The sequence below is a fragment of the Athene noctua genome, chromosome Z (genome assembly GCF_965140245.1).
Source record: "Athene noctua chromosome Z, bAthNoc1.hap1.1, whole genome shotgun sequence".
In the NCBI taxonomy this organism is placed as follows: Eukaryota; Metazoa; Chordata; class Aves; order Strigiformes; family Strigidae; genus Athene; species Athene noctua.
The window spans coordinates 15394971-15411573 of NC_134077.1; the positions used below are offsets into that span (position 1 = coordinate 15394971).

The following is a 16603-nucleotide window of genomic DNA, read 5'->3' on the forward strand; positions in this document are numbered from 1 at the left end:
TTTTTATATTTATTATGTGTTCAGTTCCCAATTCCAGAAATAAACAGAAATTATAGTATGCCCAAAAGGACCCTCTTGACCACTCTCTAAAGGCAGTGCCTGCACTGAAAATTTTAGAAGATTTTATAACCACAGCAAGGATATAACAAAATGCTCAGCTTCTCTAACCCTACAGGAAGATGTACTACAGTATCTCCACAGCCAATCAGCAGTACTACAAGCCTCAGACCAGGAAACTCTTCAAAGTACAGTATGTGTGAACACTGCAACGGAGACTTTCTCATTGCTGCTTTTTCTTTTTCTCTATATGCTTATAGGATGACAAGACAGATGTGAAGTCCCTCATGGAGAGATTTAACACGGGTCACAACCCCACAGAGGATGTTTCTAGTAACAGTCGACCCTTCAAAGTCCCAGGACAACCTAGCCATGCAGGATTACAGACAAGGAAAGCAGCACTCGAGAAATTTGCAAGTCAAGGAAATGCAGCTGCTCCCTCAGGACCCAGTACCTTTCACAAACCTGTTCATCTGAAGCCTCCTCTGGGGGTCAAGCCTTCAACTGATGATAAAACAGAGAAGGATCCAAAGCCCCCATATTTGAAACCAGTGGCACAAAGGTTTGGGGTTCAGCTTCAGGCAACTAACAGAGAAAATGATGGAAAAGCTGGATGCACTAAAGCCCCCACTAAAACCAGTGACTTGGCAAAAGAAGAGCCGAAGTCTCTGTATCCAAAACCTACAGGGAACAAGTTCCTTAACCTTGCTCCTCACGAGAAAGAAAAAAGCCCTCTGGGAACAAAACCAAATTCAAATTTTGCACCACAGGAGAGTGAGGCAAAGCCAGCATTTTCAAAAGTAGCTGGAGTTAAGGAAAAGTTCATGTCTGCAACACAAGAAACTGAGCCCAAGACTTTCTCTAAGCCACCCCTTGCACAGAAACCATCTCTAAACCATGAGGTCTCCCACAACGAAGACACTTCTAATAAAAATGTGTTTCTGCAAAAAGGACCTAAACCAAATATACACTCATTTAAAGCAGCAAAGGAAACGGATGAAAATAGTAAGTGTGCTGTCGAAGCTGCAGGCAGTCATTTTTCTAACATGGCTCTGAAGCCTACTGGCCGCTGGTCCAGCTCATCCCAAGGCACCCCCGAAAATGTGGATGAAAAGACCGAAGAAAAGGGAATGAGTGCTGCCAAGAACATCTTTCTCAACAAAATCATCCAGGAAGAATCAAGTTCTTCTTCTCCTAAATTCTACAAGACGAACACAGTGCTTGCTGCAGGAAGGCCATCAGGTGGATCACAAGAGAAAGAGGATGGGGACAGGAGCTCAGGAACCCCCAAGCGGAAGGCCTTGCCCCCACTGTTCAAGCTGGGCCAGCCCCCACAGAAGCCCAGCAGACCCCCCAGCGTGGACCTGGAAAGGTTCCGGCAGAGCAATCCAAAAGACAGTGAGTTCTCTCTGATCTTGCTTTCTTGGGTATTGGGGGTTTTTATGCATTTAGTACCTGATTCATTTAAGATGGAATCCCCTCTTCTGTTCAGAAATAACATGAGACTTGTGCATCAGACAACCCCTTAGAGTTTTAACCTATACTTGTGTCTCTTCTGTGCAGGACAGAAAGTAAAATGATATTCTCTCTTCCCTCAGCAATAAAGTGTAGGACGAATGCTTTCTGTATTGGGTTTATTTGTTTTTCAAAACTACTTAGATGTACCTATAATTTGTGTCAGGGAATTTTAAGTATTTTTCTCAACAGAAATTTAAATCCTGACTTCCTATAAATGAGATGTTGATGTGTGTCCTGTTCTCAACAGTAACTTCCTGGGCACAGATTGAGGGCCACTAAAATGATATACTACAACCTGTAGTAACCACAATTATTTTTTTTTTCTTTTTTGCCTTTCGCAATGACTAATCACAGCATGACCCTATAAATTGTTGTATTTTAAAGTTTGCTTAGAAAGTTGAAATTGCAGAATCAATTGTTCCCACATGGAGCTGCATCAATTTTATACCCAGACCTGAATCCAGCCTCTGAAAGCATTTCTTGGACTTAGTGTTTTCTGCTAGTTTTGCATGACTTCAGTAGTTTGGCAGTTAGTATCACCTGAAGCTCTGCCTCACTATTTTTGTGAAGAACCAAGCCTTTGAACTTTCTGATGGTCATCATCTGTGCATGAATATTAAGGCTTGTCACCAGGTTTGTGTAAAATTTGAGATGGTCTTGTGTGTGATGAGAGATTCTGTAAACATTTAAAATATCTGTGAGTACACAGATCCTTGTGAAAAACAGAAATTGCTCTGACTCCACTCATGCAGACAGTTCTGCTTCAACAGGTTCTTTTCACCACCTAAGACAAGTTGCAACAATATAAACTGTTTCTGAGGCACTCAAAATATGCCCTTGAAAATCTCATGTAAAAATGTAGTTTCCTGAAGTTAGATTCGTATATCCACTGTTACCTTCTTGAAGGGAAGATAAGTTTTGAGGAGTTTCTGAATGTCCTTAATTCTCCCCTAAATCACCTGTATTTCAAACTTTTGGGTTAAGGTGTTCCTCCAAAACTTTTAGGCATTCTTTGACAATTCTAAAAACTTAAAGTCAACAACTCCAGTTGGAATGGGTGATGCAATACAAATTTTATAGTAGCTGAAGGAGGCTTTGTCTTTTTTCTTATAGTACCAGGTACTAGGATCTATGATTTCATAGGAAATTAAAATCAAAGTTTGAAGTTGTATGGGTCCAAAAGAAAGCTGTTCTTGGTGTTGGTGCCTGAAAGAAACAAGGACAGAAATAAAAATCAATTACTGTGTTAAATGTTTATGTTTGGGGTTGTGGTTTTTTTACTTTTTTTTTTTTTCTTTAGTGCACTGTTGTGTGCACTGAGCCAAGGAAGCAAGTAATATATTCAATCCTCATATATATTTTCATAACTCAAGTAATTCTAACCAGTTATGTCCTGCAACTAATTGTGTCAGGTGATACACACAACTAAGTAATTTTTGATGAGGGGCATTTCAGCCATGTTAGTCTGCCTTAACCATCTCTCTTAGATTTAATTAAACAGATCAAACTTTGACACTTATATTTTCAGTGTAGTCAGTGAGAAAGGGAGATGTCCAATGGTGTGGTTCAGAGCATTAGACGCCCAATGTAGCTGATGACAGATGCTCTGAATAACTCCACACTGTGCATGTGCAGCACATCAGGTACATTCATATAATTTGATACAGAATTTGTCCTTGTGCCTTCCATATTTAGAATACAGTATGGCTTGTGCTTCAGCAGTTTTGAATGCACATAAGACTGGCCTTCCTGAGACAGAAGACATTCAAAAGGTTTATGACCAGATGAAAAAGCTGAGACCTGGCTTTTTCTAAAGACAAAAAAACACACTAAAAACACAGAGTGGGCATGCAACTATATATTCTGTTATTATTAATTCCACTCAAAAATTACAAGCTTATCAGTAACATAAAATGTACTTTCTTGTCAGCTGCTACATTCTGATTTTCCTGCATCACCCTACAGTTACAGAAACATTCTCACAAATCCATGATCAGGGCCAAATCTTCAAATGATGTAAATTTGTGTATGTCTTTAAAAAAAATGTGCCAATATACAACAATCTGAGCAGCTGCCCCTTCTCCACAGAGCACTGTTCAGCATGACTGGCTTTACTTAAATCCCCAGAACAGTCTCAAAATGGAAAGGTGGCATCTTCAGCAAATTACACCAGCAAAAGTTTTGATTAAATAAAACCAGTAAGAAGTCCTGAGAAAGGCTAGAAATAACCAAAATCACAATTAATATTTTTAAAAATATTTTTTTAGTTTATTTATAAGTAACTAGTAGAGGAATTATTTGTTTGTTTGTTGTTTATTCAATTATTACTTTTTTCTTTCCTGGTTTCTGTACATTTATAGACACAAAGCATTTTTTTCATCCTCTTAAAACTGAGGATTAGAAATATTTATCCTATGCATTCAAAATGAATGCTGTGTACAGGGCTGTAAGGATAATACCAGAACTTTTGTCAGAATGAGGATCTCTGGTTAGTTGTCACTAACCAGAACTACTGCAGCCACTGGCCTAGATGAGTTCCACTGGAAACAGGAGCTGAGGATGGAACTGCCCAGTGTGGTGGCACAGGTTGTTCTCTCAGACATGTTGCAAAATACACACCCAACTAAATAGGACTGAAGGGACAGACAAAGTCTTCTCTACTTCGCAGTCTTTGGGTCAGGGCAAGACTGAAAGATTTAGAAACCACATCAATAAAAAGCTGTACCTAGTGGCTCTGAAATTCAGCTTTTCTCTGTAGAGCTGGCATGTAGACCTTGATGTTCTATTAACTTTAATTAATGCAGCTCATTTCTTTGTGACCATAACTCTCCATAGAACAGTTCTGGTGCAAATGCATTTTCAGATCAACAAAGTTATGCATCGCTGCTGGGTTTCTTGGAACGTTGAACTGAAATGAAAAAATCTACCTGCTTTGGAAAGGCAGTTAAACTGAATGTTTTTCTGTTGTTTTTTTTTTTTTTTTCTAAACTGTCATTTCAAGAATCAAAGTCATGCCAGGAAGATGCCACCCCCACAACACAAATTCTTCCTGTTCATTACTTGGTCCTGATAAACAGCAGTTTGCCATAGTTGCTTAATTTGCTGCTGTGATTCAGATGGTGAGTAAAAAGAAGACAAGCAAATGGAAATGGTTTTCCCATCCAACAAAACTTTCTGAGATCTAATCTTAGGGGGTTTTGATCTGTACTAGGGCAAAAGTTAGGCTTTGTAAGAAGAGAAGAGAAAAGTTCCACACATGGCGGTTGTTATATTTGTGTTAGGAACACGTGTCTGTGGTGCAGAAAACCTTGTATTGCCCGATTTAAACCCGGAGTCTGAACTCACCTTTCTCAGAAGTATCAATTCACCCCTTTTTCTTTGTTTAGTCTTCTTTTCCATGAAAGCTGCTTTACTATTTTTTCATAATCAAGTATTCAGTGGGCATGAAACAACTTTAGACATCTGAGGCTAAAGGACTTACTTTAGATGCAGCAGTCTCAGTCACGTGTGGGAGAATAATTCCACCATGCCTGCATGAATACTAAAGGATGCTGGTTTGATGTGGGCCTTGCTTTGGATTAGAAATTTTCACCATGTTCTGAAAAACTTTTTTGGACAAAACTTCTGTAGATGCAAGTGCCTTGCAGAGGAAACTTTGACTATTGATGCATTACTATTTTCCAGTGAAGACAGGCTTTAAGAAATTCCTGTCCGAACCTGTGAATACAGGGGACTCCAGTAAATTTCTATGTTATATCCCATTACAGCAATTTTCCCTGAGAGTAGATCATATTTATGTCAGCTCAGAATCAATGAGATGCATGTGCTTTCTAGATTCAGGAAATGATACTAACGATACTATTTCATAGTAAACACCTGAACTGCAAACAAGGCTTTGTGAGAAAAAAGAGAAGCAATATAATTTTGCTGACAGCTTTCCATGTGAGGCCACCACCATATCGTTGCTTTCAGAGAACTGCACCTGGGCTGACCTCAGTGGGGTCATCTCTGTACAGATGGCCACCCACATAAAGTCAGTTGAAGGCTCAGAGTCCTTAGTGCTTTAAACACCCCTGAACACCTTGTGAACCGTTGACACTGCGGCTTCAGCTAGGGACAATATTTTGAGCTGTACTGGGAGAAACAGAAGGAAACTCTACTGAATCTAGGAGAAAAGAACACATGTAAGAAAATTTGGGTTATGGTTGTGTCTGCAGTCCTTGTTGAGTTCTGTTCTGTGGTGGATTGTGTTCCCACACAGTGACATGTCTATTTGAATTGGGTAAGACAACCAGTGAGAAAGGAAAAATTAAAATCTGTGGTGCATTGTCAAAGTTATCACAACACTCTGTTGGCAAATTACTTAACAATCAAGTACCACTCCCAAGGACAGTAAATGTCTTAACTGTCTTTGTAAAGCCCCTTAGAACCAGTCAGTTGTTGCTCTTACTTGATGGCAAGATGAAAGAGCAGCTTCCAAAGTTATAAAGAACAGGGGATTTTTTTATTTTTTTTATTTTTTTTTTTTGTCACAGGATGTCAGGGCTGTTTACTGCAGAATCTGGACTTAAAAGGTCAATGTAGGTTTTCTTTTTTTTACCTCAGTGCTAGATTGGATAAGTTATGAAACAGCTCGGTGTTAAGGTGAAAGGGGATAAAAAGAATTGTAACTTGAGTCAAATCATCTATTTCTAAGACAGATGAAACTAAAAGTAGGTGATAATATCAAACAACACTGTACAGGGTGAGGTGGGGGTAGCTGTGTAATGATGTGATGCCTCTGTTTGCACAGGTGAACTTTAGCACACCATAAAACCCTGTGCAGCTCAAGAAAGTTTTAAAATTGTAATTTCAGAATAGCATGATAATTATGTGCAACATAGTGCCTGGAGTTTGCTATACATAGCTAAAATGTTGACTTTTAAGCAATATCAAAAAGATACTGAAGTGAGACTATTCGTGGAAATTTGAAGACTTTCAAGACTTTTTACCTAGAATTTTATTAGATTTCATGATGTTGATGTCTATTATTATTGGTCCTCCATACATTTACCTGAAAACTATGGAAATGAAGTTGAAATTATGTTCACACACATCTACCAAGGACTTTGCTAGATCTGCCTGAAAGCAACTACAAAATCTGAATGAGTATTTGTATGTAGTTTTTAGTGGAAATGAATGTAAAAGCTCTTCAACTTTCCTCTAAGGACACTCCTCTCTCTCCTTCTCTGAATGAGAAAAAACAAATTATTCTTTCAGCATCATTATTCTGAAATATTTTACACCTCTGAGAAATGACACAATCAATTTTTGAAGTTCCTAGAACTGAAGAATGATGCTCAGCTGAAATACAATCAGAGTTGTGCATTTATCATGAAAATCAGACCGCAGCATATGAAATCTCACACAATATACACAGTCTGGTACAACTGCAATTATATCACCTGTGCAGGTCTCACCCAAAAGGAGTTGTGTTACTCATAGGATTGGTATAAGGTCAGTTTCAAAAAAGAGGTTTTAATTAGTTTCTAATTTCTGTATTATTTGTTCGGCCATCTTTCAATAGCTCAACCTGTAAGTTCAAAAAGACCATTTGAATTAAATGTCCCTCAGTCTTTTTTCTCATATCTGCATTCTCCAGCTATAATTACATGCACCATAATTACAGAATATGCATGTAAGAGTAAATTTTTCAATAGCAAAGAGTGGACACATGTTTTTAGTCTGCCTCAGTCAGGGAGAAAATTTTTCAGATTTTAGGAGCCTCCACAGGAAAGAATATTACTGCTATGGAAGAAACCCTGCCACACTGAAGTTTTTGAAGCATTACCTTTAATTGATCAAGGATTTGCCATGTAATTCTGCTAAAATATGTGAACAAGACTACAAATTAAAATGCTAATATGGCTTACAGCACTAAAAAAAATAAATCACTGCAATTTAAAAATGAATGCAGCCATCCTGATAGAAATATGAACGAGACAAGTTATTTATCTGCCTAAGGAAATAGATAAATCTAATCCAAATTATAGATAAAATAAGTCTTGAGGGAAACCAACATTTAGTATTTCCCTGCAGAAGACTGCCTTGGGTACAACTTGCTGCTGTTGTGCATTAGGAAGCAAAAGTACACAAAAACCAATGCAAATTAGTATTTAAACTCATTGCCCTTGATTATTTCCTTAGCTAAAATTGTCTGCAATATATTTCAAATTACTTAATATATATTTTTAGTCAAAAACAAATAAAATGTATCCATCAGTAAACTACCGGAGGACAGTTTCCAGTTGCGAATTTTCATAGTTTCCACAATTGGTACATTCATAGATCTTCCCTTAAACATCTCCATTTTTGTTTGTTAGGCTTTATGTGGCACACTTGTTCCCTTTCAGATGATTTGCTTCTAGTAAAATTATATATGTTTATAACATAGCACGGAGGCACAGAAATATATTTTTCTCATGTATACACTTGTTATAGTTCACGTATAAATTCTAGAATCATTCCTGTAGTTGACTATGCTAAATCCCATTGAGTCAACTATAGTCATTCCTGAGCAGAGACTTTAGAATCTAAGATGCAGAATTTAGGACTAGGAAGAAAAAACATGTGAATATGACTGTTAATTATGTTGAGTAAGCCTAAATAATCACTTACTAGCAATTTCAAATACCCATTGATATGCAGTTTGAATTGGTTTGAGGCCACTTCTGGTTTGAATCAAAGTATATGCCTAACATAATCTCCCAATAGTTCTGGATTTCTGCAAAAGACTGAGTAAAACACATGGCATGTTGTTTTGTATTAGAAACCCATGTCCACTTTCCAGCAGGGGCAGTACTGGATGGCTTTAACACGGTGTTTTGGGGATTACACCACATATTACAGGAGTCTATTAAAGTCTGTTGAGAACACTAGTTAGAAAACAGAATTTATAAGGAAAAAAAAAAAAAAGACAGCTATGACTTTATCATGGAAGGATGGAAGGTGACAGAAAGGAAACTGCTAGAGAGAAAGCCAGTAAAACTGATGACACTGAGTAATTCTCTCTCCTTAATTATGTTTCCTTGATTTAGGTTTTGAAATCTTGTTACTTCCTACACCTATTTTGATTCACATGAAGAAACACTTTTGATGAACCTTCATCGTTTAGTTGCATTACATAGGTCATAGCACAAAAGTAGATCTGCTGTAACAAAGCTGCAAGTATTCTGAAACCTGTCCATATCTCAGAAAATAATGTGAATACAAATTATATTAATGATTTCAGTTTAGAGTTTGGTAAGAATTATATGACCTGGCTGAAAGCTTCCTGTTCTTTAAGTTGATACATATTTTGCTGAAAATCTACTTTGCAACTAATTGTAGCAATGAAGCATATTTAGCATATCACGTTACTTTAGAGACAGCTTTATAGCAAAACTGGAAAAAACCCCTTTTTTCCCAAATATGCAAAAATATTGAGGCAAAGAAGTTCTGGACATGTTGCTGATACCGTTATTGAAGAATGCATCCCTAACCCTGAGGGTCTCATGTTTAGCTAGCTCAAAAAATAAAAAATGCTGTGTAGTGTGTTTCCTCATAATTACAAGAATGTTTGGCATACACTTCTCAAATATTTGAAGTTTTATACATAATGAAATTTCTCTTTGAGCTGGGAAGTTTTAATTTTTCTGTACTGTTTAAATAATATTTACTTAGTGGCTCACAGATGTAAAACCTATGCAGCATACATAATGTTTGAATTTGAAACAAATATACACAAAACTGGAACAAGTATTTCCTTTTAATTTCCTAGACCTATTTTGTTTCACAGGAAAAAACATTTTTAATGAATCTTCATCATTTGGTTGCATTACATGGGTAACAATGCACAAATTAGTAAGTTGGCTAATTAAGTTAGTTATCCAAATAGTTCATTATAGGAAACAGACAGTCATTCCTGAAAGATTTGATCATAATTATTAAGTACTAAACTAAATATTCAGTATTAATAGAGACAAACAGCATATTAAGCATTTCATAAAGATGTTAGGAAACTTTTGAAACAATACACTAACAATTAATTTTATCCTAAAAAGATCATTTTATTAATGAATAATTCTGAGGTCATCACTTTCCACTTAAAACTGAACCCTCCTGAAATGTGTACATTTGGAACAATGGTGTTCCTTGTTTGCAGATCTTGAAGAGAAAATGGGCAAAGGCCCACTACTTGGATACAAGACTTTGTTGCATGGGATTTTCTATGCAACTGATGTTTTATGTATTGGTGTTTATACTCCTATGATTAATTTTTAACTAGAATTGCATTCTATATACGATGTAATTATTTTTCAGATTGAACAATAGGTTTATGAAATTGTCAACCCCTTCATCAGTTTGTTAGTTTGGGAAATAATCATATTTTAAGTAAATTTCTTGCAGTACATTTTTTTTTTTTGCTTGCCTTTGCATCATTGTACACATTTTCTTTTGCTTTATCTTTCAAATATAAATGTTTTACCAAAGATTTATTTTAAACCACTGTTGTTATCCTACAAGTCCTGTATCTCTGAACACTTCCAATTGCTGTTCTTTTTTCTTGCATATGAAATTATACCATTCACTATAAAATTAACTGGCTTAGGTTTATAAATATTTCTTATTAAAAAAAGAAGTAATCATTAGAGCTTTTTATTAGACAATGAAAAGTTTCAGTTGGGAAATAATTCTGTGCTCCTCTTTAGATAAAGATAGGCTTCTGCATATGATTACACATTTGTAGTTTGAAATCGCTTTCCTTGTGCCAGTCAGCACTACCCAGATGAAGCGTTCTGAATATCTAACCTCATATTTGGTCACCAGAAGGCTCCGTCCTGTGAGCTTTTACATACCAAAGTACTTTGGATTAAACCTGTGGGTTTTCTTTGGGGAGTAAAATTGTAATAGTCATATAATAGCATCTGCTCTGGAAACAAGCTTTCCCAGCTGAGACCAGTGAGAAGTTCTGCTTAAAAACGGACAAATTCTCCATCTGCTCTATGAGCAAAGAGTCTTAAAATGGATGGTGAACTGTGCTTTCACCTTTTCCCTCCCTCCAAAATTTCCCCCTTTTTTTGGAGGTGATTTCTTTTGTACAAAACTGAAAAAGGAGCTTTACCATCTAACTGGAAGTAGAATCAGGAGACATGAGCAGAATAAAAGAAAATTAAGAAAAGGTTGTACTGAGCCATTTCTTAAAGTGGAGTCTAAACTTGAGAAGGGCAATAGTAAAAACCTTTCTGTGGACTTTGCAAGGTGTGAGTAGTGTCTCCAACACTCTGTGTCTCTGTTGTTACAGTGTGTCTGACAACAGTGTAACCAAAAGCACGGAGCTTCAGTAATGTTGTAAGTTTACCTGCTTATTTTGAGCCGCTCCAAAGCGGCATAATTGTGAAACCTGAAACCATGGCTTTTATCTAAAAGAATATGCAGGTTAGGGAAGTGAAGCAGAGAACAGCTCTCTGCACATTATGAATAAAGTAGGAAGTGGGCGATTAGCTGCTGTAGATGCTGTTGCAGGTTCTTAGCAAAACCTCTGTAAAACCCAGAAAACTTACCAGATCTTGCATATAGAAATTGTGAAGTGTTTTGCAGTAAAACTGAAACCCAATGTTGCATTTGCAGTGTAGCTCAAAAGCAGATTGTTTTATAAAAGGATGCCTCTTTTGCAAAACTTTTAACCATGTAACAGCCTGAAAAATCCTGAAGTCCTTTTTTATAAAAACTAAAGAAATTCATTACGAAATTTAAAATTCCAGGCATTTTTTCCTGCAGGATGTTTGGAGTCTCCTTTCAGTGGCTGATCACTGTCAGGTTTTCTTTACATTAATAAAAGCAGGATGGGTCAACATCTCATCAGTACCTCACTGCACCAGGCATCAAAGGGAATAAGATCTTGCCACAGGCCATATTCTAGGCCAAAGAAAGAGGAGGGTGGTCTGCTTTTTAGTGTATGAAGTCAAGAAACAGTTTTTCCCCTCTATGTGCAAAAGACTGCCTTGATATGGAATGGATTTTTTCACCTATGTATATTGCTATGTAATTATGGTGAAGTAGGGGCAATCAGAGTTAACTTCTAATGGAAGGTAGTAAGATATGCATTGCTGTTGAGTTACAGTTTTGTTTAGTATGCAAGCTTGGACTAGAAATTTCTGTGTCAAGGCAATGAATGGCTTAGATGCTACAGTCTGATACCTTAAACATAATTAAGTCTTTGCAGTTAAGTCTGGACTGTGTAGAGACTGGAGGCCAGGCTAATGTGAGTATGTTGCTGGTAAGATGCCATATAGCTATTCTGGGCTAACTGGAATTTTTAAAGCACGACTGACTTTGAGAGCAGGTATACATTATTGCTGCAGTCCAGCCAAGATGTGAGAAAAATATGAAAAGCTGAAGCCAGACCACCCTCTGCCAGGATGGGATAGTTTCCTACTTGAAGGGAGATTGTAAGAGTTATTATTTGTCATTGTTGCCAGTTAAGAGCTTTGTGCCAAGTAATCGCATTCTATTGCGGTAAAGATTGAGCTGATCATCGGGGTTTGTATCTTCAGCCAATGGATGTTGAACTGCAGGTGTGAGTGTTAATTTTTTTTTTTTCTTTGACTGTTTCTGTTCTGCTCAGGTTAGATACTGTTCACCTATGTGCCAATCTCTCATCCAAGCAGTGAAGTACCCTGGTATTTAGGCAGGGGATGAACAGGGACATGTCATTTCAGCTTTGTCAGTACTGGAGCTTATATTACCCTTGCACATGAGTGCAATTTATTGTACAATTTTGAAACAGATTGAGGAGAACCAGCCCTGGCCAAAGTACTGGCTCCCATAAGATTTCTATCACAAGTACTGCTTGTTGCATATGTTACTTCAATAAGGATTTCAGGCACTGCTGGGATTTCTCTTCAGATTGCCATGTATTTCTGGTATTAGGATCTCAGAACAGTGTAACACAGCATATCGGGACAGCATTGAAGATTTTAGGAGGGTAAGAATGGATATCTTTTTCTCATCCTCCCCTGAAACTTGCTTTTGACTACATAGCACACGTGGATTCCAAAAAGCTGGACTTATTTGGGTTTTTTTACTAGTTTCTCTGAGTTTACATGAGAGGCACAGAAACTATAGACTACTGTTACTATAGATTACTCCTGCGGTTGTTGAACACAGAACATCTGGAAATGAAGGGAAGATGGGATCTTTCTCTAGATGTTATGTTAGCTACCAAAGAGTATCAGGATTTCCCTCGCATGAGCCAGGAATACCAAGGGTCAAAGTCACAAGTTTTACATCAAGACAACTTCAGTGTCCTGAACTTCCTGATAAACATTCTCCAAGAATGTAGGTGACCTTTTGGTCACTGCATGCATGGAAGTTGTTTGAGATGGTTCCCCAAGAACACAAGAGAAGTGTTTGCAGTGTTCTGTGCACAGTTCTGCTGTAAATTCCGAAGCTCTGGGTGTTATTAAGGAAGTTTAACACCACAAGCAGTAGTATAATGGGAAATTTGTTACTTGCTATGGACAGTTTCTATGGCAAGTTTCTCTTAGATGCTATACAGCTGCACAGGTTTTGAGGAACTCATTCGTTTTCATCTGTTCTTTCATTTCTTTGTGAAGAGCTTCAGTTTCTGCATCTGTTTCTTAAGTGCATCAGAGCATATGAAAAAAGCTAAGTCCCAAGAAAAGAGAAGAGGCTATTTGGAAACTGAAGTGTTAGTGATCAAAGCCACCACAAAGTGATGGTCTTTACTGCTTCCTGTGATGAGAGTGCTTTGGGTGCATGTGAATCTAAAGTGTAGTTTAAATTTGATTTCTTGTTCTGAGTGTCCAGAGCTGACCTCAGTTCTACTACCCATACAGAGCCTTTCCATGTCCTCAGACTATGAAATGTCTTAAGAGACATAAATGGAACTGAAGTGAAAAATAAATCCTTCATTAAAATAGGAAACAAAAAACTACTGAAACATTATGATAGCTTTGGCTCTGCAGGCCTGATTATAACAGCTTTTTCATACTGAGTGTCACCTCTCTACCTAACTCACCCCCTTATTTTCAGTACTAGAATTAAATCATTTTACATCCACATTAGTCTCAGCCATAAGTGTAGGTAATTATAACTCCAAAGGCAGGTAAGAGTCAGAATGGTTAGAAAATAAAAAAGCAATGTTTCCATTAATATGATGATGATTTAGTTATTATTAGATTCAAGCAGTGTACATAAATTAAAAGGGACAGGTGGTTCAGGCCTTATACTTAAAAATAAGCACTTAATCTGAAATGCATGCGGTGTCTTTTCCTGTCTCAGTTTCCTATTGTCTGGATTTGGTTCTAAAGAGACATCAGATGAAAGAAGTATTATGCACAGAGACTCTGGCAGAATTTTTACCTTAGACCTACAAAGTAATCACAATGAAGTAACACTGTATGATGACATAATGCATGTATGCACATTGTGTGTACATGCAACACTGTATTAGGGCAACATAAATATAATGACAGAAAAGCTGATATAGGATCCCCTGTTAAAACACAAAAATTTCAGAGTATAATTAATGCAAGTTAACATGGAAAAAAACACTGTCTTCTTTCTTGGATTAGAGTCTGCTCAAAAGAATTTAACTGCAGATACATGCTCAATGCTATTCATCAGGGATTTTTGAACAGTAAGAGATTACAGCTGACAAACTCTGTGGATGAATAAAGACTGTGCAGAGTTAAATGCAGACACACAGTCCTCAGACTCTGATACAACACGAGCACTATCATGTGTAATCTTGGCTCATTTAAACAAAATTCTTCTTTATTCAAACACAAATATACATGTAGAATGAAGAAATGTAAACCATACCTGAGAAAAGAGGTAGTGTAATAATGCCTTGGAGGAAAATCTAGACATCATAAACAGCTCTACAGTTGAGTAAGGACAATGATGTGACAACGAAGTCTAATGCATAATGGTTGTCAGCCTGTAAGCCTAAATTCTTGGAGTTTTACCCTTAAGGAATCTTCATACAGTTACACAGTTTTTGAATAAAAGCTTTTTGCTAATGGGCCTTAGTTTGATATTCAGGTGTCTGTGCTTCCAAACAGGAGGGGTGAGTGACAATTGGAGAAAATACTGAAACCCCCTGGATACAATCAGTAGAGTTATGGCCAGATGAAGAATGACTTGTAATATTCATCATGCATGTAGCAGACAAGTGCATGCTGTGTAGAATTCCAGTACCAGATCTTCTACTATGTTGGAAAGATTTGAAATATCACAGAAATAGCTACAAATTAATTGCTAGATGAAAAAAAAAAAATGCCTTGAGATTAAAAAGGTTAGGTCTTTAAAGTTATCAAAAAGAAGTCTGAGATATTGTTCAAGTTCAGTGGTATCAATACCTTATGGGTAGAAAACAATGGTTATAAAAAGGCTTTTGATCCAGTAAACAAAGGTAGAAATAAAAGTAATAGAACCTGAAGCCTGATGAACTCACAAAACATTAAGATGCAGATTTTAACAGTGAGCAATTTAGCCAAACAAACTCTGTAGTGGTACATTCTTTCTCTCATCTTCAAACAAGTGGGACATCTTTCTGGAAGACAAGTTTTAGCCACAATGATATTTTAGTAGATCTCTAGCTGTTGTGCTCAATATAGGGGTAAGTACTTTAAATTGTGATGTCTTGTAAAATATAGGACAACAAACAGAGGATGTTGTCATTGAACTGGAAGGGACATAAAGAAGTTGTTTGATCCATGCCTATCTGTCAGCATAGAACAACTGTACTGGAACTTATTCATGCCATAAGTTTATCCTACTTCTTCAACATGGACCTGAAGCCATGGAAATGCCACCTTCACTATCAGAAAGTGCCTCCTAAAAAATGTTGCTGACCTTTGGACACATTACTTCTTGCTTTCTCTACCATGAAAGTGAAGGAAAAAAAATAATTATCCCTTTCTCCTTTGCTGGAGACTTAGGTATGCATTTCCTTGTCCTTCAGTCATACCATATTTCCCTAAACAACCACCATTTCCTCGTTATCTCCAGGAACTCATGTTTTCTAGACCTGTAGTCATTCTTACTCTTCTCTTTTGGGGTCAGTCCAGCTAGAAGACATTAACCATGCTGTAGCCTTCTCAGTACTGAGTAAAAGGATTATTTCGTTTGCCTTGGGGGATATCCTTTTTAGTAAAATGATGAAAAGTTATGTGAATACAAAGATATGTGATACCATACAACTTTAATCTTGGCATATCTTAAGTTGTAAGGGTCTGCTTTTGCAAAACAAATAGTCCTCAACAAAACCACCTGTTTTGCCAATTATCAGGCCTAGCCTAAAGGACACAACCAGCATAAAGACAAACCAATAACCAAATTGTATTTGATACAAAAGGGTCAGTACATGGGTGAGCACTGGGGGTACAAACAAGTCAGTCAGATTATACATAGCCAACATCAATCCCACTGACCCCAACAATGACACCACACGACCAACAATGGGTGAAGGGACAGGAGACAACCAAGTCAACAAGTCAAACACATAAGACCAAGGAAACCACATACTGAATATCTACACAGCCCACGTTTACAAAGGCCAGACCTGACTGGAGTCCAGTTCCAGGGAATTGGGAGGTCCTTCCCCAACAGGGAACTCTGCAAAGTACATCCACCTCACAGACAGACACTGCCCTTCCTGCAAGTGGTCCCAGCTTTTATCCCTCAGTGGCACACCTGACCTTGGGTTATTCAATGCAGACACCTGGGGCTCATCTACCCAGTGGCTCTCCCTGCAAGGCCGCCGCACCCTGGAGGGAAGCCTAAAGGCAAACTCATTATCCCTTGGCGAAGGGCTGTGGGAATCACTCGCATGTCAACCTTAATTTGGGGCTTGGGGGTGAAACCCCAGCATTTCACCACCAAAGAATTCACCTGTGCAATCAGCAATGTTTGTACTTTGCTGTTTAAGTAATGGATGAACTCAACATGTTTCAAATGCACTGTTGTTGACATATATGTT

At 37.5% G+C, this 16603-nt stretch overlaps 1 protein-coding gene across 1 annotated transcript in view; it reads left to right on the forward strand.

The window, feature by feature from the left end:
- Positions 1-16603, forward strand: part of FYB1 (FYN binding protein 1) — a 65553-nt gene that overhangs the window by 23221 nt on the left and 25729 nt on the right. Inside the window, exon 2 of the mRNA XM_074932207.1 lies at positions 318-1455. Coding sequence (XP_074788308.1) covers positions 318-1455 — 1138 coding nt within the window. The remainder of the gene's footprint in view (positions 1-317; positions 1456-16603) is intronic.